This window comes from Telmatherina bonti (genome assembly GCF_933228915.1).
Source record: "Telmatherina bonti genome assembly, chromosome: 22".
Lineage (NCBI taxonomy): Eukaryota > Metazoa > Chordata > Actinopteri > Atheriniformes > Telmatherinidae > Telmatherina > Telmatherina bonti.
Genome location: NC_136631.1, coordinates 3,034,348 through 3,059,053, shown reverse-complemented (window position 1 = coordinate 3,059,053; position 24,706 = coordinate 3,034,348). Strand labels below are relative to the sequence as shown.

The 24,706-nt window shown below is 50.4% G+C and overlaps 1 protein-coding gene across 3 annotated transcripts in view; it reads right to left on the bottom strand.

Annotated features, from left to right (window-relative positions):
* setd3 (SET domain containing 3, actin histidine methyltransferase) overlaps nucleotides 1–24,269 on the bottom strand; it is a 72,862-nt gene extending 48,593 nt beyond the window's left edge. For 2 of the 3 annotated variants that reach the window (XM_079262549.1, XM_079262551.1), the window contains exons 1-6: nucleotides 24,131–24,269; nucleotides 21,351–21,472; nucleotides 19,713–19,805; nucleotides 19,486–19,634; nucleotides 19,262–19,334; nucleotides 15,211–15,467 (exon numbers count right to left, since the gene is read on the bottom strand). In XM_079262549.1, coding sequence (XP_079118675.1) covers nucleotides 15,211–15,467; nucleotides 19,262–19,334; nucleotides 19,486–19,634; nucleotides 19,713–19,805; nucleotides 21,351–21,453 — 675 coding nt within the window. In that variant the 5' untranslated portion in view covers nucleotides 21,454–21,472; nucleotides 24,131–24,269. The remainder of the gene's footprint in view (nucleotides 1–15,210; nucleotides 15,468–19,261; nucleotides 19,335–19,485; nucleotides 19,635–19,712; nucleotides 19,806–21,350; nucleotides 21,473–24,130) is intronic. The other variant, XM_079262550.1, reaches the window with a different exon arrangement.
* Nucleotides 24,270–24,706: the final 437 nt, after the last annotated feature.

Below are 24,706 nucleotides of genomic sequence, written 5' to 3'. Positions count from 1 at the left end.
TCCGAGTCAGAATCAGAACCAGGTCAGATTCAGAGTCAGAGCCAGGTCTTTTTCAGATTCAGAGCCAGGTCCGAGTCAGAACCAGGTCAGTTTCGGAGTCAGAACCAGGTCAGTTTCGGAGTCAGAACCAGGTCCGAGTCAGAACCAGGTCCGAGTCAGAACCAGGTCCGAGTCAGAACCAGGTCCGAGTCAGAACCAGGTCCGAGTCAGAACCAGGTGAGTTTCAGAGTCAGAACCAGGTATGTTTCAGAGTCAGAGCCAGGTCCGAGTCAGAACCAAGTGAGTTTCAGAGTCAGAACCAGGTGTGTTTCAGAGTCAGAGCCAGGTCCGAGTCAGAACCAGGTGAGTTTCAGAGTCAGAACCAGGTGTGTTTCAGAGTCAGAACCAGGTGTGTTTCAGAGTCAGAGTCAGGTCCGAGTCAGAACCAGGTGAGTTTCAGAGTCAGAATCAGGTGTGTTTCAGAGTCAGAACCAGGTGTGTTTCAGAGTCAGAGCCAGGTGTGTTTCAGAGTCAGAACCAGGTCAGAGTCAGAACCAGAACCATGTGAGTTTCAGAGTCAGAACCAGAACCATGTGAGTTTTAGAGTCAGAATAGGTCAGTTTCAGAGTCAGAGCCAGGTCCGAGTCAGAGTCAGATTCAGAGTCAGAACCAGGTCAGATTCAGAGTCAGAACCAGGTCAGTTTCGGAGTCATAACCAGGTCCGAGTCATAACCAGGTCCGAGTCAGAGTCAGAACCAGGTCAGAGTCAGAGCCAGGTCTTTTTCAGATTCAGAGCCAGGTCCGAGTCAGAACCAGGTCAGTTTCGGAGTCAGAACCAGGTCCGAGTCAGAACCAGGTCAGTTTCAGAGTCAGAGCCAGGTCCGAGTCAGAACCAAGTGAGTTTCAGAGTCAGAACCAGGTGTGTTTCAGAGTCAGAGCCAGGTCCGAGTCAGAACCAGGTGAGTTTCAGAGTCAGAACCAGGTGTGTTTCAGTCAGAACCAGGTCAGAGTCAGAACCAGAACCATGTGAGTTTCAGAGTAAGAACCAGAACCATGTGAGTTTTAGAGTCAGAATAGGTCAGTTTCAGAGTCAGAGCCAGGTCAGATTCAGAGTCAGAGCCAGGTCAGATTCAGAGTCAGAACCAGGTCAGATTCAGAGTCAGAACCAGGTCAGATTCAGAGTCAGAACCAGGTCAGATTCAGAGTCAGAACCAGGTCCATTTCAGAGTCAGAGCCAGGTCCGTTTCAGAGTCAGAACCAGGTCCGTTTCAGAGTCAGAACCAGGTCAGATTCAGAGTCAGAACCAGGTCCGTTTCAGAGTCAGAGCCAGGTCCATTTCAGAGTCAGAGCCAGGTCTTTTTCAGATTCAGAGCCAGGTCCGGAGTCATAACCAGGTCCGAGTCATAACCAGGTCCGAGTCATAACCAGGTCCGAGTCATAACCAGGTCCGAGTCTGAGTCATAACCAGGTCAGATTCAGAGTCAGAGCCAGGTCTTTTTCAGAGTCAGAGCCAGGTCTTTTTCAGAGTCAGAGCCAGGTCCGAGTCAGAACCAGGTCAGTTTCGGAGTCATAACCAGGTCCGAGTCATAACCAGGTCCGAGTCATAACCAGGTCCGAGTCAGAGTCAGAGCCAGGTCCGTTTCAGAGTCAGAACCAGGTCTGTTTCAGAGTCATAACCAGGCCAGATTCGAGTCATAGCCAGGTCTGTTTCAGAGTCAGAACCAGGTCCGTTTCAGAGTCATAACCAGGCCAGATTCAGAGTCAGAGCCAGGTCTGTTTCAGAGTCATAACCAGGCCAGATTCAGAGTCAGAACCAGGTCCGTTTCAGAGTCAGAGCCAGGTCCGTTTCAGAGTCAGAGCCAGGTCCGTTTCAGAGTCAGAACCAGGTCTGTTTCAGAGTCAGAACCAGGCCAGATTCAGAGTCAGAACCAGGTCCGTTTCAGAGTCAGAGCCAGGTCCGTTTCAGTCATAACCAGGCCAGATTCAGAGTCAGAGCCAGGTCTGTTTCAGAGTCAGAGCCAGGTCAGATTCAGAACCAGGTGAGTTTCAGAGTTAGAACCAGGTGAGTTTCAGAGTCAGAACCAGGTGTGTTTCAGAGTCAGAACCAGGTGTGTTTCAGAGTCAGAACCAGGTGTGTTTCAGAGTCAGAGCCAGGTCAGATTCAGAACCAGGTGAGTTTCAGAGTCAGAACCAGGTCAGAGTCAGAACCAGAACCATGTGAGTTTCAGAGTCAGAACCAGAACCATGTGAGTTTTAGAGTCAGAGCCAGGTCAGATTCAGAACCAGGTGAGTTTCAGAGTCAGAACCAGGTGTGTTTCAGAGTCAGAACCAGGTGTGTTTCAGAGTCAGAACCAGGTGTGTTTTAGAGTCAGAACCAGGTCCGAGTCAGAACCAGGTGTGTTTCAGAGTCAGAACCAGGTGTGTCTCAGAGTCAGAGCCAGGTGTGTTTCAGAGTCAGAGCCAGGTCAGATTCAGAACCAGGTGAGTTTCAGAGTCAGAACCAGGTGTGTTTCAGAGTCAGAGCCAGGTCCGTGTCAGAGTAAGAGCCAGGTCCGAGTCAGAGTCAGAGCCAGGTCAGATTCAGAGTCATAACCAGGTGTGTTTCAGAGTCAGAACCAGGTCAGATTCAGAGTCAGAGCCAGGTCAGATTCAGAACCAGGTGAGTTTCAGAGTCAGAACCAGGTGTGTTTCAGAGTCAGAACCAGGTCAGAGTCAGAACCAGAACCATGTGAGTTTCAGAGTCAGAACCAGAACCATGTGAGTTTTAGAGTCAGAATAGGTCAGTTTCAGAGTCAGAGCCAGGTCCGAGTCAGAGTCAGATCAGATTCAGAGTCATAACCAGGTCAGATTCAGAGTCATAACCAGGTCAGATTCAGAGTCAGAACCAGGTCAGATTCAGAGTCAGAGCCAGGTCAGATTCAGAGTCAGAGCCAGGTCTTTTTCAGATTCAGAGCCAGGTCCGAGTCAGAACCAGGTCAGTTTCGGAGTCAGAACCAGGTCCGAGTCAGAACCAGGTGAGTTTCAGAGTCAGAACCAGGTGAGTTTCAGAGTCAGAACCAGGTGAGTTTCAGAGTCAGAACCAGGTGAGTTTCAGAGTCAGAACCAGGTGAGTTTCAGAGTCAGAACCAGTTGAGTTTCAGAGTCAGAACCAGGTGAGTTTCAGAGTCAGAACCAGGTGTGTTTCAGAGTCAGAACCAGGTGTGTTTCAGAGTCAGAGCCAGGTCCGATTCAGAACCAGGTGAGTTTCAGAGTCAGAACCAGGTGAGTTTCAGAGTCAGAACCAGGTGAGTTTCAGAGTCAGAACCAGGTGAGTTTCAGAGTCAGAACCAGGTCAGTTTCAGAGTCAGAGCCAGGTCCGAGTCAGAACCAAGTGAGTTTCAGAGTCAGAGCCAGGTCCGAGTCAGAACCAGGTGAGTTTCAGAGTCAGAGCCAGGTCAGATTCAGAACCAGGTGAGTTTCAGAATCAGAACCAGGTGTGTTTCAGAGTCAGAACCAGGTGTGTTTCAGAGTCAGAACCAGGTGTGTTTCAGAGTCAGAACCAGGTGTGTTTCAGAGTCAGAACCAGGTGTGTTTCAGAGTCAGAACCAGGTGTGTTTCAGAGTCAGAGCCAGGTCAGAGTCAGAACCAGGTGTGTTTCAGAGTCAGAACCAGGTGTGTTTCAGAGTCAGAGCCAGGTCCGAGTCAGAGTCAGAGCCAGGTCAGATTCAGAGTCATAACCAGGGCAGATTCAGAGTCAGAACCAGGTCAGATTCAGAGTCAGAACCAGGTCCGAGTCAGAACCAGGTGAGTTTCAGAGTCAGAACCAGGTGTGTTTCAGAGTCAGAGCCAGGTCAGATTCAGAACCAGGTGAGTTTCAGAGTCAGAACCAGGTGTGTTTCAGAGTCAGAGCCAGGTCAGATTCAGAACCAGGTGAGTTTCAGAGTCAGAGCCAGGTCCGAGTCAGAGTCAGAGCCAGGTCCGAGTCAGAGTCAGAGCCAGGTCCGAGTCAGAGTCAGAGCCAGGTCAGATTCAGAGTCATAACCAGGTCAGATTCAGAGTCAGAACCAGGTCAGATTCAGAGTCAGAACCAGGTGAGTTTCAGAGTCAGAACCAGGTGTGTTTCAGAGTCAGAAGCAGGTGTGTTTCAGAGTCAGAACCAGGTGTGTTTCAGAGTCAGAGCCAGGTCAGATTCAGAACCAGGTGAGTTTCAGAGTCAGAACCAGGTGTGTTTCAGAGTCAGAACCAGGTCAGAGTCAGAACCAGAACCATGTGAGTTTCAGAGTCAGAACCAGAACCATGTGAGTTTTAGAGTCAGAGCCAGGTCAGATTCAGAACCAGGTGAGTTTCAGAGTCAGAACCAGGTGTGTTTCAGAGTCAGAACCAGGTGTGTTTCAGAGTCAGAACCAGGTGTGTTTCAGAGTCAGAACCAGGTGTGTTTTAGAGTCAGAACCAGGTGTGTTTTAGAGTCAGAACCAGGTCCGAGTCAGAACCAGGTGTGTTTCAGAGTCAGAACCAGGTGTGTTTCAGAGTCAGAGCCAGGTCCGAGTCAGAGTCAGAGCCAGGTCAGATTCAGAGTCATAACCAGGTGTGTTTCAGAGTCAGAACCAGGTCAGATTCAGAGTCAGAGCCAGGTCAGATTCAGAACCAGGTGAGTTTCAGAGTCAGAACCAGGTGTGTTTCAGAGTCAGAACCAGGTCAGAGTCAGAACCAGAACCATGTGAGTTTCAGAGTCAGAACCAGAACCATGTGAGTTTTAGAGTCAGAATAGGTCAGTTTCAGAGTCAGAGCCAGGTCCGAGTCAGAGTCAGAGCCAGGTCCAAGTCAGAGTCAGATCAGATTCAGAGTCATAACCAGGTCAGATTCAGAGTCATAACCAGGTCAGATTCAGAGTCAGAGCCAGGTCCGTTTCAGAGTCAGAGCCAGGTCCGTTTCAGAGTCAGAGCCAGGTCTTTTTCAGATTCAGAGCCAGGTCCGAGTCAGAACCAGGTCAGTTTCGGAGTCATAACCAGGTCCGAGTCATAACCAGGTCCGAGTCAGAATCAGAACCAGGTCAGATTCAGAGTCAGAGCCAGGTCTTTTTCAGATTCAGAGCCAGGTCCGAGTCAGAACCAGGTCAGTTTCGGAGTCAGAACCAGGTCAGTTTCGGAGTCAGAACCAGGTCCGAGTCAGAACCAGGTCCGAGTCAGAACCAGGTCCGAGTCAGAACCAGGTCCGAGTCAGAACCAGGTGAGTTTCAGAGTCAGAACCAGGTATGTTTCAGAGTCAGAGCCAGGTCCGAGTCAGAACCAAGTGAGTTTCAGAGTCAGAACCAGGTGTGTTTCAGAGTCAGAGCCAGGTCCGAGTCAGAACCAGGTGAGTTTCAGAGTCAGAACCAGGTGTGTTTCAGAGTCAGAACCAGGTGTGTTTCAGAGTCAGAGTCAGGTCCGAGTCAGAACCAGGTGAGTTTCAGAGTCAGAATCAGGTGTGTTTCAGAGTCAGAACCAGGTGTGTTTCAGAGTCAGAGCCAGGTGTGTTTCAGAGTCAGAACCAGGTCAGAGTCAGAACCAGAACCATGTGAGTTTCAGAGTCAGAACCAGAACCATGTGAGTTTTAGAGTCAGAATAGGTCAGTTTCAGAGTCAGAGCCAGGTCCGAGTCAGAGTCAGATTCAGAGTCAGAACCAGGTCAGATTCAGAGTCAGAACCAGGTCAGTTTCGGAGTCATAACCAGGTCCGAGTCATAATCAGGTCCGAGTCAGAGTCAGAACCAGGTCAGAGTCAGAGCCAGGTCTTTTTCAGATTCAGAGCCAGGTCCGAGTCAGAACCAGGTCAGTTTCGGAGTCAGAACCAGGTCCGAGTCAGAACCAGGTCAGTTTCAGAGTCAGAGCCAGGTCCGAGTCAGAACCAAGTGAGTTTCAGAGTCAGAACCAGGTGTGTTTCAGAGTCAGAGCCAGGTCCGAGTCAGAACCAGGTGAGTTTCAGAGTCAGAACCAGGTGTGTTTCAGTCAGAACCAGGTCAGAGTCAGAACCAGAACCATGTGAGTTTCAGAGTAAGAACCAGAACCATGTGAGTTTTAGAGTCAGAATAGGTCAGTTTCAGAGTCAGAGCCAGGTCAGATTCAGAGTCAGAGCCAGGTCAGATTCAGAGTCAGAACCAGGTCAGATTCAGAGTCAGAACCAGGTCAGATTCAGAGTCAGAACCAGGTCAGATTCAGAGTCAGAACCAGGTCCATTTCAGAGTCAGAGCCAGGTCCGTTTCAGAGTCAGAACCAGGTCCGTTTCAGAGTCAGAACCAGGTCAGATTCAGAGTCAGAACCAGGTCCGTTTCAGAGTCAGAGCCAGGTCCATTTCAGAGTCAGAGCCAGGTCTTTTTCAGATTCAGAGCCAGGTCCGGAGTCATAACCAGGTCCGAGTCATAACCAGGTCCGAGTCATAACCAGGTCCGAGTCATAACCAGGTCCGAGTCATAACCAGGTCCGAGTCTGAGTCATAACCAGGTCAGATTCAGAGTCAGAGCCAGGTCTTTTTCAGAGTCAGAGCCAGGTCTTTTTCAGAGTCAGAGCCAGGTCCGAGTCAGAACCAGGTCAGTTTCGGAGTCAGAACCAGGTCCGAGTCAGAACCAGGTCCGAGTCAGAACCAGGTGAGTTTCAGAGTCAGAACCAGGTCAGTTTCAGAGTCAGAACCAGGTCTGTTTCAGAGTCAGAGCCAGGTCTTTTTCAGATTCAGAGCCAGGTCCGGAGTCATAACCAGGTCCGAGTCATAACCAGGTCCGAGTCATAACCAGGTCCGAGTCAGAGTCAGAGCCAGGTCCGTTTCAGAGTCAGAACCAGGTCTGTTTCAGAGTCATAACCAGGCCAGATTCGAGTCATAGCCAGGTCTGTTTCAGAGTCAGAACCAGGTCCGTTTCAGAGTCATAACCAGGCCAGATTCAGAGTCAGAGCCAGGTCTGTTTCAGAGTCATAACCAGGCCAGATTCAGAGTCAGAACCAGGTCCGTTTCAGAGTCAGAGCCAGGTCCGTTTCAGAGTCAGAGCCAGGTCCGTTTCAGAGTCAGAACCAGGTCTGTTTCAGAGTCAGAACCAGGCCAGATTCAGAGTCAGAACCAGGTCCGTTTCAGAGTCAGAGCCAGGTCCGTTTCAGTCATAACCAGGCCAGATTCAGAGTCAGAGCCAGGTCTGTTTCAGAGTCAGAGCCAGGTCAGATTCAGAACCAGGTGAGTTTCAGAGTTAGAACCAGGTGAGTTTCAGAGTCAGAACCAGGTGTGTTTCAGAGTCAGAACCAGGTGTGTTTCAGAGTCAGAACCAGGTGTGTTTCAGAGTCAGAGCCAGGTCAGATTCAGAACCAGGTGAGTTTCAGAGTCAGAACCAGGTGTGTTTCAGAGTCAGAACCAGGTCAGAGTCAGAACCAGAACCATGTGAGTTTCAGAGTCAGAACCAGAACCATGTGAGTTTTAGAGTCAGAGCCAGGTCAGATTCAGAACCAGGTGAGTTTCAGAGTCAGAACCAGGTGTGTTTCAGAGTCAGAACCAGGTGTGTTTCAGAGTCAGAACCAGGTGTGTTTTAGAGTCAGAACCAGGTCCGAGTCAGAACCAGGTGTGTTTCAGAGTCAGAACCAGGTGTGTCTCAGAGTCAGAGCCAGGTGTGTTTCAGAGTCAGAGCCAGGTCAGATTCAGAACCAGGTGAGTTTCAGAGTCAGAACCAGGTGTGTTTCAGAGTCAGAGCCAGGTCCGTGTCAGAGTAAGAGCCAGGTCCGAGTCAGAGTCAGAGCCAGGTCAGATTCAGAGTCATAACCAGGTGTGTTTCAGAGTCAGAACCAGGTCAGATTCAGAGTCAGAGCCAGGTCAGATTCAGAACCAGGTGAGTTTCAGAGTCAGAACCAGGTGTGTTTCAGAGTCAGAACCAGGTCAGAGTCAGAACCAGAACCATGTGAGTTTCAGAGTCAGAACCAGAACCATGTGAGTTTTAGAGTCAGAATAGGTCAGTTTCAGAGTCATAACCAGGTCAGATTCAGAGTCATAACCAGGTCAGATTCAGAGTCAGAACCAGGTCAGATTCAGAGTCAGAGCCAGGTCAGATTCAGAGTCAGAGCCAGGTCTTTTTCAGATTCAGAGCCAGGTCCGAGTCAGAACCAGGTCAGTTTCGGAGTCAGAACCAGGTCCGAGTCAGAACCAGGTGAGTTTCAGAGTCAGAACCAGGTGAGTTTCAGAGTCAGAACCAGGTGAGTTTCAGAGTCAGAACCAGGTGAGTTTCAGAGTCAGAACCAGGTGAGTTTCAGAGTCAGAACCAGTTGAGTTTCAGAGTCAGAACCAGGTGAGTTTCAGAGTCAGAACCAGGTGTGTTTCAGAGTCAGAACCAGGTGTGTTTCAGAGTCAGAGCCAGGTCCGATTCAGAACCAGGTGAGTTTCAGAGTCAGAACCAGGTGAGTTTCAGAGTCAGAACCAGGTGAGTTTCAGAGTCAGAACCAGGTCAGTTTCAGAGTCAGAACCAGGTCATATTCAGAGTCAGAACCAGGTCCAATTCAGATTCAGAGTCAGAGCCAGAGCCAGGTCAGAGCCAGGTCTGTTTCAGAGTCAGAGCCAGGTCTGTTTCAGAGTCAGAACCAGGTCCGAGTCAGAACCAGGTGAGTTTCAGAGTCAGAACCAGGTGAGTTTCAGAGTCAGAGCAAGGTCCGATTCAGAACCAGGTGAGTTTCAGAGTCAGAACCAGGTCATATTCAGAGTCAGAACCAGGTCCGATTCAGAGTCAGAACCAGGTCAGATTCAGAGTCAGAGCCAGAGCCAGGTCAGAGCCAGGTCCGTTTCAGAGCCAGAGCCAGGTCTGTTTCAGAGTCAGAACCAGGTCAGATTCAGAGTCAGAGCCAGGTCAGATTCAGAACCAGGTGAGTTTCAGAGTCAGAACCAGGTGTGTTTCAGAGTCAGAACCAGGTCAGAGTCAGAACCAGAACCATGTGAGTTTCAGAGTCAGAACCAGAACCATGTGAGTTTTAGAGTCAGAATAGGACAGTTTCAGAGTCAGAGCCAGGTCCGAGTCAGAGTCAGAGCCAGGTCCAAGTCAGAGTCAGAGCAGGGTCAGATTCAGAGTCATAAACAGGTCAGATTCAGAGTCATAACCAGGTCAGATTCAGAGTCGGAACCAGGTCAGATTCAGAGTCAGAGCCAGAGCCAGGTCAGAGCCAGGTCCGTTTCAGAGCCAGAGCCAGGTCTGTTTCAGAGTCAGAACCAGGTCTGTTTCGGAGTCAGAGCCAGGTCTTCTTCAGATTCAGAGCCAGGTCTTTTTCAGATTCAGAGCCAGGTCCGAGTCAGAACCAGGTCAGTTTCGGAGTCATAACCAGGTCCGAGTCAGAACCAGGTGAGTTTCAGAGTCAGAACCAGGTCCGAGTCAGAACCAGGTCCGTTTCTGAGTCAGAGCCAGGTCCGTTTCAGAGTCAGAGCCAGGTCCGAGTCAGAACCAGGTCCTTTTCTGAGTCAGAACCAGGTCCGTTTCTGAGTCAGAGCCAGGTCAGTTTCGGAGTCAGAGCCAGGTCTTTTTCAGATTCAGAGCCAGGTCCGAGTCAGAACCAGGTCAGTTTCGGAGTCATAACCAGGTCCGAGTCAGAGTCAGAACCAGGTCCGAGTCAGAGTCAGAGCCAGGTCTTTTTCAGATTCAGAACCAGGTCCGAGTCAGAACCAGGTCAGTTTCGGAGTCAGAACCAGGTCAGTTTCGGAGTCATAACCAGGTCCGAGTCATAACCAGGTGAGTTTCAGAGTCAGAACCAGGTGAGTTTCAGAGTCAGAACCAGGTGAGTTTCAGAGTCAGAACCAGGTCAGTTTCAGAGTCAGAACCAGGTCAGTTTCAGAGTCAGAACCAGGTCCGTTTCAGAGTCAGAGCCAGGTCCGAGTCAGAACCAAGTCAGTTTCAGAGTCAGAGCCAGGTCCGAGTCAGAACCAGGTGAGTTTCAGAGTCAGAACCAGGTGTGTTTCAGAGTCAGAGCCAGGTCCGAGTCAGAACCAGGTGAGTTTCAGAGTCAGAACCAGGTGTGTTTCAGAGTCAGAACCAGGTCAGTTTCAGAGTCAGAACCAGGTCCGAGTCAGAACCAGGTCAGTTTCGGAGTCAGAACCAGGTCAGTTTCGGAGTCATAACCAGGTCCGAGTCATAACCAGGTCCGAGTCAGAACCAGGTGAGTTTCAGAGTCAGAATAGGTCAGTTTCAGAGTCAGAACCAGGTCAGTTTCAGAGTCAGAACCAGGTCAGTTTCAGAGTCAGAACCAGGTCCGTTTCAGAGTCAGAGCCAGGTCCGAGTCAGAACCAAGTGAGTTTCAGAGTCAGAGCCAGGTCCGAGTCAGAACCAGGTGAGTTTCAGAGTCAGAACCAGGTGTGTTTCAGAGTCAGAGCCAGGTCAGATTCAGAACCAGGTGAGTTTCAGAGTCAGAACCAGGTGTGTTTCAGAGTCAGAACCAGGTCCGAGTCAGAGCCAGGTGAGTTTCAGAGTCAGAACCAGGTGTGTTTCAGAGTCAGAACCAGGTGTGTTTCAGAGTCAGAGCCAGGTCAGATTCAGAACCAGGTGAGTTTCAGAGTCAGAACCAGGTGTGTTTCAGAGTCAGAGCCAGGTCAGAGTCAGAGCCAGGTCAGATTGTGAGTCAGAACCAGGTCAGATTCAGAGTCAGAGCCAGGTCAGATTCAGAACCAGGTGAGTTTCAGAGTCAGAACCAGGTGTGTTTCAGAGTCAGAACCAGGTGTGTTTCAGAGTCAGAGCCAGGTCCGAGTCAGAACCAGGTGAGTTTCAGAGTCAGAACCAGGTGTGTTTCAGAGTCAGAGCCAGGTCCGAGTCAGAACCAGGTGAGTTTCAGAGTCAGAACCAGGTGTGTTTCAGAGTCAGAACCAGGTGTGTTTCAGAGTCAGAACCAGGTCAGTTTCAGAGTCAGAACCAGGTCCGTTTCAGAGTCAGAGCCAGGTCCGAGTCAGAACCAAGTGAGTTTCAGAGTCAGAGCCAGGTCCGAGTCAGAACCAGGTGAGTTTCAGAGTCAGAACCAGGTGTGTTTCAGAGTCAGAGCCAGGTCCGAGTCAGAACCAGGTGAGTTTCAGAGTCAGAACCAGGTGTGTTTCAGAGTCAGAACCAGGTCAGTTTCAGAGTCAGAACCAGGTCAGTTTCGGAGTCAGAACCAGGTCCGAGTCAGAACCAGGTCAGTTTCGGAGTCAGAACCAGGTCAGTTTCGGAGTCAGAACCAGGTCCGAGTCATAACCAGGTCCGAGTCATAACCAGGTGAGTTTCAGAGTCAGAACCAGGTGAGTTTCAGAGTCAGAACCAGGTCAGTTTCAGAGTCAGAGCCAGGTCCGAGTCAGAACCAAGTGAGTTTCAGAGTCAGAGCCAGGTCCGAGTCAGAACCAGGTGAGTTTCAGAGTCAGAGCCAGGTCAGATTCAGAACCAGGTGAGTTTCAGAATCAGAACCAGGTGTGTTTCAGAGTCAGAACCAGGTGTGTTTCAGAGTCAGAACCAGGTGTGTTTCAGAGTCAGAACCAGGTGTGTTTCAGAGTCAGAACCAGGTGTGTTTCAGAGTCAGAACCAGGTGTGTTTCAGAGTCAGAGCCAGGTCAGATTCAGAACCAGGTGAGTTTCAGAGTCAGAACCAGGTGTGTTTCAGAGTCAGAGCCAGGTCCGAGTCAGAGTCAGAGCCAGGTCAGATTCAGAGTCATAACCAGGGCAGATTCAGAGTCAGAACCAGGTCAGATTCAGAGTCAGAACCAGGTCCGAGTCAGAACCAGGTGAGTTTCAGAGTCAGAACCAGGTGTGTTTCAGAGTCAGAGCCAGGTCAGATTCAGAACCAGGTGAGTTTCAGAGTCAGAACCAGGTGTGTTTCAGAGTCAGAGCCAGGTCAGATTCAGAACCAGGTGAGTTTCAGAGTCAGAGCCAGGTCCGAGTCAGAGTCAGAGCCAGGTCCGAGTCAGAGTCAGAGCCAGGTCCGAGTCAGAGTCAGAGCCAGGTCAGATTCAGAGTCATAACCAGGTCAGATTCAGAGTCAGAACCAGGTCAGATTCAGAGTCAGAACCAGGTGAGTTTCAGAGTCAGAACCAGGTGTGTTTCAGAGTCAGAACCAGGTGTGTTTCAGAGTCAGAACCAGGTGTGTTTCAGAGTCAGAGCCAGGTCAGATTCAGAACCAGGTGAGTTTCAGAGTCAGAACCAGGTGTGTTTCAGAGTCAGAACCAGGTCAGAGTCAGAACCAGAACCATGTGAGTTTCAGAGTCAGAACCAGAACCATGTGAGTTTTAGAGTCAGAGCCAGGTCAGATTCAGAACCAGGTGAGTTTCAGAGTCAGAACCAGGTGTGTTTCAGAGTCAGAACCAGGTGTGTTTCAGAGTCAGAACCAGGTGTGTTTCAGAGTCAGAACCAGGTGTGTTTTAGAGTCAGAACCAGGTGTGTTTTAGAGTCAGAACCAGGTCCGAGTCAGAACCAGGTGTGTTTCAGAGTCAGAACCAGGTGTGTTTCAGAGTCAGAGCCAGGTCCGAGTCAGAGTCAGAGCCAGGTCAGATTCAGAGTCAGAGCCAGGTCAGATTCAGAACCAGGTGAGTTTCAGAGTCAGAACCAGGTGTGTTTCAGAGTCAGAACCAGGTCAGAGTCAGAACCAGAACCATGTGAGTTTCAGAGTCAGAACCAGAACCATGTGAGTTTTAGAGTCAGAATAGGTCAGTTTCAGAGTCAGAGCCAGGTCCGAGTCAGAGTCAGAGCCAGGTCCAAGTCAGAGTCAGATCAGATTCAGAGTCATAACCAGGTCAGATTCAGAGTCATAACCAGGTCAGATTCAGAGTCAGAGCCAGGTCCGTTTCAGAGTCAGAGCCAGGTCTTTTTCAGATTCAGAGCCAGGTCCGAGTCAGAACCAGGTCAGTTTCGGAGTCATAACCAGGTCCGAGTCATAACCAGGTCCGAGTCAGAATCAGAACCAGGTCAGATTCAGAGTCAGAGCCAGGTCTTTTTCAGATTCAGAGCCAGGTCCGAGTCAGAACCAGGTCAGTTTCGGAGTCAGAACCAGGTCAGTTTCGGAGTCAGAACCAGGTCCGAGTCAGAACCAGGTCCGAGTCAGAACCAGGTCCGAGTCAGAACCAGGTCCGAGTCAGAACCAGGTCCGAGTCAGAACCAGGTGAGTTTCAGAGTCAGAACCAGGTCAGTTTCAGAGTCAGAGCCAGGTCCGAGTCAGAACCAGGTGAGTTTCAGAGTCAGAACCAGGTGTGTTTCAGAGTCAGAACCAGGTGTGTTTCAGAGTCAGAGTCAGGTCCGAGTCAGAACCAGGTGAGTTTCAGAGTCAGAATCAGGTGTGTTTCAGAGTCAGAACCAGGTGTGTTTCAGAGTCAGAGCCAGGTGTGTTTCAGAGTCAGAACCAGGTCAGAGTCAGAACCAGAACCATGTGAGTTTCAGAGTCAGAACCAGAACCATGTGAGTTTTAGAGTCAGAATAGGTCAGTTTCAGAGTCAGAGCCAGGTCCGAGTCAGAGTCAGATTCAGAGTCAGAACCAGGTCAGATTCAGAGTCAGAACCAGGTCAGTTTCGGAGTCATAACCAGGTCCGAGTCATAACCAGGTCCGAGTCAGAGTCAGAACCAGGTCAGAGTCAGAGCCAGGTCTTTTTCAGATTCAGAGCCAGGTCCGAGTCAGAACCAGGTCAGTTTCGGAGTCAGAACCAGGTCCGAGTCAGAACCAGGTCAGTTTCAGAGTCAGAGCCAGGTCCGAGTCAGAACCAAGTGAGTTTCAGAGTCAGAACCAGGTGTGTTTCAGAGTCAGAGCCAGGTCCGAGTCAGAACCAGGTGAGTTTCAGAGTCAGAACCAGGTGTGTTTCAGTCAGAACCAGGTCAGAGTCAGAACCAGAACCATGTGAGTTTCAGAGTAAGAACCAGAACCATGTGAGTTTTAGAGTCAGAATAGGTCAGTTTCAGAGTCAGAGCCAGGTCAGATTCAGAGTCAGAGCCAGGTCAGATTCAGAGTCAGAACCAGGTCAGATTCAGAGTCAGAACCAGGTCAGATTCAGAGTCAGAACCAGGTCAGATTCAGAGTCAGAACCAGGTCCATTTCAGAGTCAGAGCCAGGTCCGTTTCAGAGTCAGAACCAGGTCCGTTTCAGAGTCAGAACCAGGTCAGATTCAGAGTCAGAACCAGGTCCGTTTCAGAGTCAGAGCCAGGTCAGAGTCAGAGCCAGGTCTTTTTCAGATTCAGAGCCAGGTCCGGAGTCATAACCAGGTCCGAGTCATAACCAGGTCCGAGTCATAACCAGGTCCGAGTCATAACCAGGTCCGAGTCATAACCAGGTCCGAGTCTGAGTCATAACCAGGTCAGATTCAGAGTCAGAGCCAGGTCTTTTTCAGAGTCAGAGCCAGGTCTTTTTCAGAGTCAGAGCCAGGTCCGAGTCAGAACCAGGTCAGTTTCGGAGTCAGAACCAGGTCCGAGTCAGAACCAGGTCCGAGTCAGAACCAGGTGAGTTTCAGAGTCAGAACCAGGTCAGTTTCAGAGTCAGAGCCAGGTCTTTTTCAGATTCAGAGCCAGGTCCGGAGTCATAACCAGGTCCGAGTCATAACCAGGTCCGAGTCATAACCAGGTCCGAGTCATAACCAGGTCCGAGTCAGAGTCAGAGCCAGGTCCGTTTCAGAGTCAGAACCAGGTCTGTTTCAGAGTCATAACCAGGCCAGATTCGAGTCATAGCCAGGTCTGTTTCAGAGTCAGAACCAGGTCCGTTTCAGAGTCATAACCAGGCCAGATTCAGAGTCAGAGCCAGGTCTGTTTCAGAGTCATAACCAGGCCAGATTCAGAGTCAGAACCAGGTCCGTTTCAGAGTCAGAGCCAGGTCCGTTTCAGAGTCAGAGCCAGGTCCGTTTCAGAGTCAGAACCAGGTCTGTTTCAGAGTCATAACCAGGCCAGATTCAGAGTCAGAACCAGGTCCGTTTCAGAGTCAGAGCCAGGTCCGTTTCAGTCATAACCAGGCCAGATTCAGAGTCAGAGCCAGGTCTGTTTCAGAGTCATAACCAGGCCAGATTCAGAGTCAGAGCCAGGTCCGTTTCAGAGTCAGAGCCAGGTCCGTTTCAGAGTCAGAGCCAGGTCCGTTTCAGAGTCAGGTCTGTCCGGTTCCTTGCTTTGTATTCTAACATATCTGGTTCGTCCCGAAGGACCCAAAGCTCGGAGCTAAGCTCAACTGGAAGTGGTCCATTACCAGACCTGGACTGGGTCATTATCCTACTGGATGTGGACTTGAACACTTCAGGTAGCCTGTGGTTGTACCTCCCAGCCAGCAGTCAACCATACAGAAGGCGTTTGAACGAATGGCATACCTGCAGCAGCTTGGAGAAGTAGGCGTACTGGCGAGCGGTGTTCTTGTACTGGTTCAGGACGTCCTGCACCGCCTGCGTCCCCAGCAGCTGCTGCACGTCGTCCTGCTGGTAGTACAGCGGCGTGTCGTACTCCTGGGGGAGACTACGGATGTACGGCAGCCAGAAGGAGACGGGGTTAGCTCGCTCGCACAGCAGGTGGAGGGCCAGCGTCACGTTGCCCATGGCCTGCATGATCCGGTCCTGGCTGTACAGAGGACCTGGGACAGACAGGAGAGGTCGGGTTAGACCGGCCCAGTTCGGGGACCTCAGGAGGATGAGCTTTTATTCCTTTAACAACTTCTTTCAGCTGCTTTAGGCAGGAACTTTTGTTCCAGTATAACCAGCTGTCCTTGTTTGTTTTCCAGAGGACACAGATACTCTGCAGACACGAAAATGATGCTTTTATTAATCAGTTTGATATATTTTTTATAATCAATTTTGCCTCATTCCACTGGAAAAGGTTCTCCTTGCCATTAAAGCAGCAAACTCCAGCGCAGCTACGCTCCTACCGGTCGTCGGCCGTTAGACGGCTACGATCCTACCGGTCGTCGGCCGTTAGACGGCTACGATCCTACCGGTCGTCGGCCGTTAGACGGCTACGATCCTACCGGTCGTCGGCCGTTAGACGGCGACGCTCCTACCGGTCGTCGGCCGTTAGACGGACGGCGACGATCCAACCGGTCGTCGGCCGTTAGACGGACGGCGACGATCCTACCGGTCGTCGGCCGTTAGACGGCGACGCTCCTACCGGTCGTCGGCCGTTAGACGGCGACGATCCAACCGGTCGTCGGCCGTTAGACGGACGGCGACGCTCCTACCGGTCGTCGGCCGTTAGACGGACGGCGACGCTCCTACCGGTCGGCGGCCGTTAGACGGACGGCGACGCTCCTACCGGTCGGCGGCCGTTAGACGGACGGCGACGCTCCTACCGGTCGGCGGCCGTTAGACGGACGGCGACGCTCCTACCGGTCGGCGGCCGTTAGACGGACGGCGACGCTCCTACCGGTCGGCGGCCGTTAGACGGACGGCGACGCTCCTACCGGTCGGCGGCCGTTAGACGGACGGCGACGCTCCTACCGGTCGGCGGCCGTTAGACGGACGGCGACGCTCCTACCGGTCGGCGGCCGTTAGACGGACGGCGACGCTCCTACCGGTCGGCGGCCGTTGGACGGCGACGCTCCTACCGGTCGGCGGCCGTTAGACGGCGACGCTCCTACCGGTCGTCGGCCGTTAGACGGCGACGATCCAACCGGTCGTCGGCCGTTAGACGGACGGCGACGATCCTACCGGTCGTCGGCCGTTAGACGGACGGCGACGCTCCTACCGGTCGTCGGCCGTTAGACGGACGGCGACGCTCCTACCGGTCGGCGGCCGTTAGACGGCGACGCTCCTACCGGTCGGCGGCCGTTAGACGGCGACGCTCCTACCGGTCGGCGGCCGTTAGACGGCGACGCTCCTACCGGTCGTCGGCCGTTAGACGGCGACGATCCAACCGGTCGTCGGCCGTTAGACGGACGGCGACGATCCTACCGGTCGTCGGCCGTTAGACGGACGGCGACGCTCCTACCGGTCGTCGGCCGTTAGACGGACGGCGACGCTCCTACCGGTCGTCGGCCGTTAGACGGACGGCGACGCTCCTACCGGTCGTCGGCCGTTAGACGGACGGCGACGCTCCTACCGGTCGTCGGCCGTTAGACGGACGGCGACGCTCCTACCGGTCGTCGGCCGTTAGACGGACGGCGACGATCCTTTTAAGCTTAATTGTGACTCAGCTGTGCATGTTCAGGTGATGCACACAGTGTTGTCACGGCAACACCACAGTAAGGAAAACAGTCTGGTCGTTCCTCAATGGAGAGCGACGGTGTTATCCACTGGCAGAGTTTAGAAAACAAATATTTGTCTGATTTTCAGGTGGTAGATGATTCTTTGCAACGTGTGCTCTGACCGTGTTGCTGGCGGAAGGCCGCTCACATGGGTGTGCGTGCACGACGGCGAAACAGAGCTCGACACAGAGCAGCTCGTTGGGACACGTGTTTACGTGGTTTTAGCAGTCGCAGTAAATGTAGCTCATCAAGCTTTTCCAGCAGGCCGTCCGGAACGCCACTGAACGCTGACGTTTACAGCCACGATGTAAACGGATGAAATGAAAAATACTTTATTAATCCCCAAAGGGAAATATTGCAGTATATAATAATAATAACTAGAGGAGGTCTTGTTCCGGAGGCTGATGGCTGCTGGCAGGAATGATCTTCTGTATCTTTCAGTCTTACATCGGACCTGAAGAAGCCTCTCACTGAACACACTTTGTTGTTTCATCACTGTGTTGTGGAGAGGGTGTGAAGAATCCTCCATCATCTTCATCAGCTTGTGCAGCATTCTTCTTTGGACAATCAGCTCCAGCGGCTCCAGAGTTACTCCAAGCACAGAAGCAGCTTTCTGGATCAGTTTGTTGATTCTCTTCAAGTCTCTGGTTCTGATGCTACTACCCCAGCAGATGCTGCAAAGCTGACTGCACTCTCCACAACAGACTTATAGAAGATATGCAACATCTTGGTGCAGACGTTAAACCATCTCAGCTTCCTTAAGAAGTACAGTCTGCTCTGACCTTTCTTGTAGATGTAGTCAGTGTTGCATTTCCAGTCCAGTTTGTTGTCCAGCTGAACTCCAAGATACTTGTATTCCTCCACCACCTCCACCTCCTCTCCCAGGATGGAAACAGTGCTTTGTTTATTCTTCTTCCTCCTGAAGTCAACAATCATCTCTTTTGTTTTGCTGCTATTTAATATGAGATGATTGTCACCGCACCATTTAACAAACTGGCTGACCAGTTCTCTGTACTCTGCTTCTTGTCCATCCCTGATACACCCCACAACTGCAGAGTCATCAGAGTATTTCTGCAGATGACAGGACTCAGAGTTGTACTGGAAGTCTGAGGTGTACAGAGTGAAGAGGAATGGCCAGAGTACAGTTCCTTGTGGTGCACCAGTGCTGCTGACCTCCATCTCAGACACACAACCTTTCAGTCTCACAAACTGGGGTCTGTTTGTGAGGTAGTCATAGATCCAGGTGGTTGTGGAGGTATCCACCTGGAATTTATGGAGCTTCTCACATAACAAAGCAGGCTGAATGGTATTAAAAGCACTGAGAAATGAAAGAACATGACCCTCAGAGTGCTGCCTGAATGGTCCAGATGAGAGTGTGCTCTCTGGAGCAGGTATATGATGGCATCTTCAACCCCAAGTCCATTACGATATGCAGACTGGAATGGGTCCTGAAAGGTGTTTACTTGCTTGTTGAGGTGAGCCAGTAAGAGTCTCTCCAGGACTTTCATGATGTGAGATGTCAGGGCAACTGGTCTGTAGTCACTTGGTTCAGCTGGTTGGGTTTTTTTAGGCACTGGAACAAGGCAGGAGGTTTTCCACAGCACTGGGACTCTATTTTGTCTCAGACTGGTGTTGAAAAGGTGCTGGAGAATCGGACATAGTTGTTCTGAGCAGGTCTTGAGAACTCTGGGACTGACACCATCTGGACCTGCAGCCTTGTTCTGGTTCAGTTTCTCAAGTTGCTTCATAACCTGATTGCAGGAGACAAACAAGGTGGAGGTCTCAGGATGTCCTGATGTGGAGGGAGATGAAGCTGTGTTCTGGTCCATGACTGAGCTGCAGGGACCAGTTCCCAGTTCCACCAGAGGAGAACCAGACATCATCATGTGTCTGTGCTGCTGGCATCATGACCTCCGTGCCCTTTGTTCTGCTCGTCCACTGAACAGGTGATTCCAGTCAGTTTCTGAGCAGGACAAACACGCAGCATGGAGACGACTTGCTTCGACTTGATCCACTGTGGCCACCGTTGCTGGAAAAAGCTAAAATACATCATTCATTTACACAATTTTAACGTTAGATGGGAGCGTTCCTCTGGAGGAACTTCCTACGTGTCAGGCTGGAAGGTGCCAGAAGAGGAGCAGCTACGACTCACACCTGCAACTGGGAGAATTCCAGCATCAGAAGCTTACCCAGGATGGAGTTCTGGGCGGATTCCACCGTCATCAGCATCTTCCTGGGAATCCACAGGAAAAGTTCTTCTGCCTGGAAACAGGAGGCAGCGTGCACATCAGGGGTCTTATTCTAATTCCAGACCGATGTGGTCTCCAGTAGACCAGTAAAACAAGAAATCACATTTATCTCGTTTATTCCTCCTGTTTATGCTCCACAACGAGCGTCAGGTGAAGCGTCTCACCTTGATGTCTCTGGTGGCCCGCAGGCCATAGCCCTCCGCCCCGAAGTCGGCCACGGTGAAGTCCTCGCAGGACGCCCCGTTCTCCCGGGCCCAGGACATCAGGTCGGAGAAGTAGTCCTCCCTGCTGCCTTCAAACACTGTGGACACACCTGAACACAACACGTCTGGCATGGTGACGACATCCCAATTCACCTTTCAGTCAGAAGGACATCAACATTCAGACTCACCTTTCTGCTTCTTCCTGATCTTCTCCACCAAACCTCTGATCTGGAGGTACTCCTCCCACTCTCTCCCAGCAGAGGGCGCTGGACTGCTGCATTCTGGGAAAACATCACACATCAACAGCTCCACTGGGAGTAAAAAGCATCTTTTAAGCTGGAACTGGATTACTCTGATTTTACTGATACAAGTCAAAATAAACAACGTGTCTCCAGTACCAAGCAGCAGGTAAGGGTGCCAGGTTTGGGTAGAAAAGCAGCAGTCTTCCAAACAAGGACTCAACACTTTGCCTCAAACTGCATCAGAGAATCTTCATCAAATATTTTTCAGAGACAGATGAGAAAGAACTTTGCTCTTTCAGGATCTACACAGAAGTATGTTGGGGGAGATTCAGTGGGTCTGGAAGAAACTCCTGCTGAGCAGTCGGGACTAAAACCAATCAGAACCCCCCCCCCCCTTGACAGGAAGCTGTTGGAAGATAATGGAAACCAGATTAACCAGCTTGTCCTGAGTGATGCTACAGGAGATTCTACATCAGGGTCTGGTTTGCTCAAACGATTAGGGCTGCAAGTTTTAATCGAATCATTCGATTTAAATAATTACAACAAAAGATCTATTGAAATTCTCAAACGACGGTTCATTTCTTATGCCATTATGTTGGGATGCTAACAGCTAGCTATAGTTATGGAGTGACTTAATATGCTGTTAACTGTTTCTCATCTAGCACGCAGCTAAAAAACTTAGAACTCTTTAAATCAATTCAGCTCTGATGCATTGAGGTCAAACAGCTGGCAGCTAGCCCGCTGTAGCAGCGGAGTCGCTAGCCCTGCAAAGTTTGTTTTACACGTAGACGACAGAATTTAACCCTTCACAACATTGTCTGAAATACCGTAAATCTTTGACCGTCAACGCAACGTAACTCTGCCAGCTGAGCAGACCAGCTTTGCACTGATGTACGACACATTAGCTTCAGTAAAGCCTACGTTTCACTGGATTTCACTGCGAGAAAACTGTTAAAAATGAATATATTGTTGTGCTGCATAAACATCAGTAGGATCATTCGACAGTTCCTGGCAGATTGTAATTTTATCTGTTAACGTCAAAACGTTTCAGATCTATTTATGGTATTAGTTCATTATATTTATTACAATCCAGCAATATCCATGTTGTTACGGTTCATCCTGTAATTATATCACCAGGTACAGTCATGACCGGTGGGATAATCTGGATTTTGTTGCAGTTATTTAAAGTCAGAATAAAGCAGCCGAACTTTCCTGCAGGCCATAAATATGTAACCGTTACTGACCTGCTATTTTGCTGTTCCACGATCAAACAAAAGAGAAAAAGCTTATCGGATTAATCCATTAATCGGCTGACGACGGTTCCATGTTAGCCGATATGTAACGTGATGGACAGCAGCGGTCTGAAAGAAAGCGACGGCGAGTCCTCTGTTCGAGTGTCTGGTGAATAAATAATGTGATGCAAACCTGCCAACGTTACGTCCAGGTTTTTCTACCTGAACTCATTTTGGTTCCAAATCTGACATAAAACCTTGTTTGTTGTGTAAGTTAGCTGAGCGAGGCAACACAGTGGACATAAACATTCCGAGCTGGTTTCTCCAGACTCGTACAAGAGGCTGAACTCACTCTGCAGGAGCTCGGAGACCAGGTTCAACATCTCCTTGGGTGTCACCACCGTGCTGGCCCCGGACCCCGACTTCTGAGTCTTTACACGACTCTTCTTCCCCATGGTGCTGATGGACGACTAGCTGAAAGAACAGAACACTGTCATCGTCTATTTTATAGGCTGTTGGTCACTAAGCACCAGAAAAAAACTGATAAAGACGAACTTTAACACAGAAAACTTGAGGATGGACAACAGAGGAGGAGGGTGGCCAACAGGAAACAGCTGGCAGAGCTAAAGGTTAGAAAACTGGTCAGATATCAACCGTCCTGAGAGGCTTCATGCAAATAAAAGCTTCCTGTTTCCACTGCAGGAATCACCCTGGTAGATTTTCCCATCCACCACACAGACAAGCAGAAGGAATCTCTGTATGCGCAGGACAAGGCTGGTGATCTTCTGCATTGTAACATGATTCTCTACTGGAAACCAGTGCATGGATCAGGAAGCTTCCAGAAACCAGTGTGAACCCAGTTCATGCAGGTTAAAGCTCCATCATATGTGAAGAGGATCCAGAAACACGCCGTCTTCTCTGGACCAAAGCTCATTTAAAATGTTCTGAGTGGAAACCTGGATGAAGATGTGGAATAGTTTGTGGACAGCATGGACGGCGTGTCCTGCAGACTAAAGAGGAGAGGGAGCATCCAGCTTGTTATCAGCCTGCATCTCTGATGGGATGGGGTTGCATTAGTGCCGATGGCGTGGGCAGCTTCCACATCTGGGAAGCTCCATCAATGCTGAAAAATCTGCTCCCATCCAGACGTCTCTTTCAGGTGAAGACCTTCCACCATGCTGGACCACATCCTGATGGTGGAACAGGAGAACTGGTCCAGCAGGACCACATCCTGATGGTGGAACAGGAGAACTGGTCCAGCAGGACCACGCTGAACCACATCCTGATGGTGGAACAGGAGAACTGGTCCAGCAGGACCACGCTGAACCACATCCTGATGGTGGAACAGGAGAACTGGTCCAGCAGGACCACGCTGAACCACATCCTGATGGTGGAACAGGAGAACTGGTCCAGCGGGACCACGCTGAACCACATCCTGATGGTGGAACAGGAGAACTGGTCCAGCAGGACCACGCTGAACCACATCCTGATGGTGGAACAGGAGAACTGGTCCAGCAGGACCACGCTGAACCACATCCTGATGGTGGAACAGGAGAACGGGTCCTGCAGGACCACATCCTGATGGTGGAACAGGAGAACTGGTCTGTTGCAGTCCAGACCTTCCACCAGTACGAACATCTGGAGCATCATGGAAGCAGAAAGTCCTAAAGAGAAAGGACCAGGACTTGGACCATTTCCTTAGAGATGTTTGTGCTTCTGAAGCTGAGCTGACACCTGGTGGCCACCATCACACTTTAAAGTGGAACTATTCTGTGCATTTCAGGCTAATTTATTTTTATTTCTGAGACCAGAAGGGCTGGGATTGATGGAGTTATTGTCACAAATGGCTTTATTTACTTCAGACCGACCCTCTCCGTAGGCTGTCAGATCAGCCTGCGGGCAAAACGAGTGGATTGAGACTCTTCCGCATTAAGCCCCGCCTCCCGCCACTGCACTACATCGGGAGCGCGCACCGCACCTGCTTTCACCGTCATTGTAACGTCTCATAAACAGAAGGATTAGGCTCATATGAACTCAATAAAAAAAACAAACTACAATGTCAACACATAGCATCCAGCCCTACATGTTGGAACCTGAATCAGAGCCTGAAAACGAAGTGTAAAACAGCAACCCACAGCAACGAATGCAGCAGGATGTCTCTCTCTGGTAAACTCACCAGCCATCGTTGGAAATAACTTTATCCCACGTTTTCCACCCACCTGATGTATTTGTACATGCCCTTGTTAACCAGTAGAAGGTAACCAATCACCCAACCTTATCCCCCGGGACGTCACAAGGATTTCCAAGTAGAAAAAACTCTCTAAAACCACGCGTTTTTCGTCGCCATGGAAACCGAACGGAGAGAGTGCTGGAACTCGAACTCAAACTCAAACATGTGTTTAGGTGATTAAAAAAAAAAACAGTGCCGTTCACATGTCTGATGAGGATTCAACACTGTAACACTGTAGAAAGCTCAGAAAACTCCAAATACAATCATGGCACCCCTTTAAATCCCTGGAACAGTTTTAGGACTTCATGAGGAACAGTGGAGCAGGTCGTTGCAACATCAGAGTCTAACCCAGCTGTCCAACATGTCCTGAAGTCTCTGCTGTCAAAGAAATCCAGCTGCTTTGCTAAGCACCATGTTTATGCTAGGTGTCACGGCTATTAGTTGAAGTGAAGCTAACTGAGCTAAAGTCGAAACTTAGATTAAAATAAACCAGACAAGCCTCAGTTGCTGCAGAGAGGCTCTAAAGAAGGAAGTTTCTAACTCACTTTTCTGCTAGCATGCTGTTAGCAACCTGCTAGCTGCTACTGCCAGCTGCTTCCTGCTAACATGCAGCTACACCCCGACCCTCGTTTTGTTTTAGCTGCGCACTGATGCTTGCTGATGCTAACTAACGCTAACTGATGCTAGCTGACGACCTGAAGGTCTCACGCCCATCTCAGGACAGGCGTTACTGAGACGCACGCGGCTCATTCCTCTGCTGAACAGATGCTAACTGATCAGCTGCTCCTCAGTCTGCTAGCTGATTAGCATTGACAGCCCCCGGGACCACGGTCTCACGGTGCAGCGCGGGTCAGGAGTTTGCCTCAGCAGGCCAGTAACATGTTCTCCGCTTCCAAACAGACCTTAAGAAGAGACCGCGGCTCCTGTCCGGCTCCTCTCCGGCTCTGAACCCCGCGAGCGGCCGGGAGACGCGACGCACGCCTACCAACGCTACCCGGGCCTCCGGCGCTTGGATTGGCTGCTGGGCCGCCGGCGCAGTTCACGATGATGCATTCGCAAACCAACGGAAACTCAGTTTTCATCTTTTCAACTAAACACATTCACGGCTAAATCAATCAATCAAAAATGATTGATCACTAAATTTAGAGTTAAGTTTTAGATTTTTAGGCAGCACACCAAAATCTTTACTTTTTAAAAATAAAAGTACTACCGATTATAAAATACAAACACAAGTACTGAGTTTGAAATTTACGGGAGAGTCATATCTCTTTATTGAACTACAGTGAACGCATCAATAAAGAACTCCGCCCAAGACGCGCTATGATTGGTTGTTGTCTCTTCGAAGGCCTTATATGGTCATGTTTGCCCTGCAGTGATTGGTTGACAGGAGAATAACTCAATTTTAAAAACTTTATTTATAAGGTCTGTGTGTATGTTTACAATACACAAACGCCTTCATTCCTTCATTCATTTTCCGA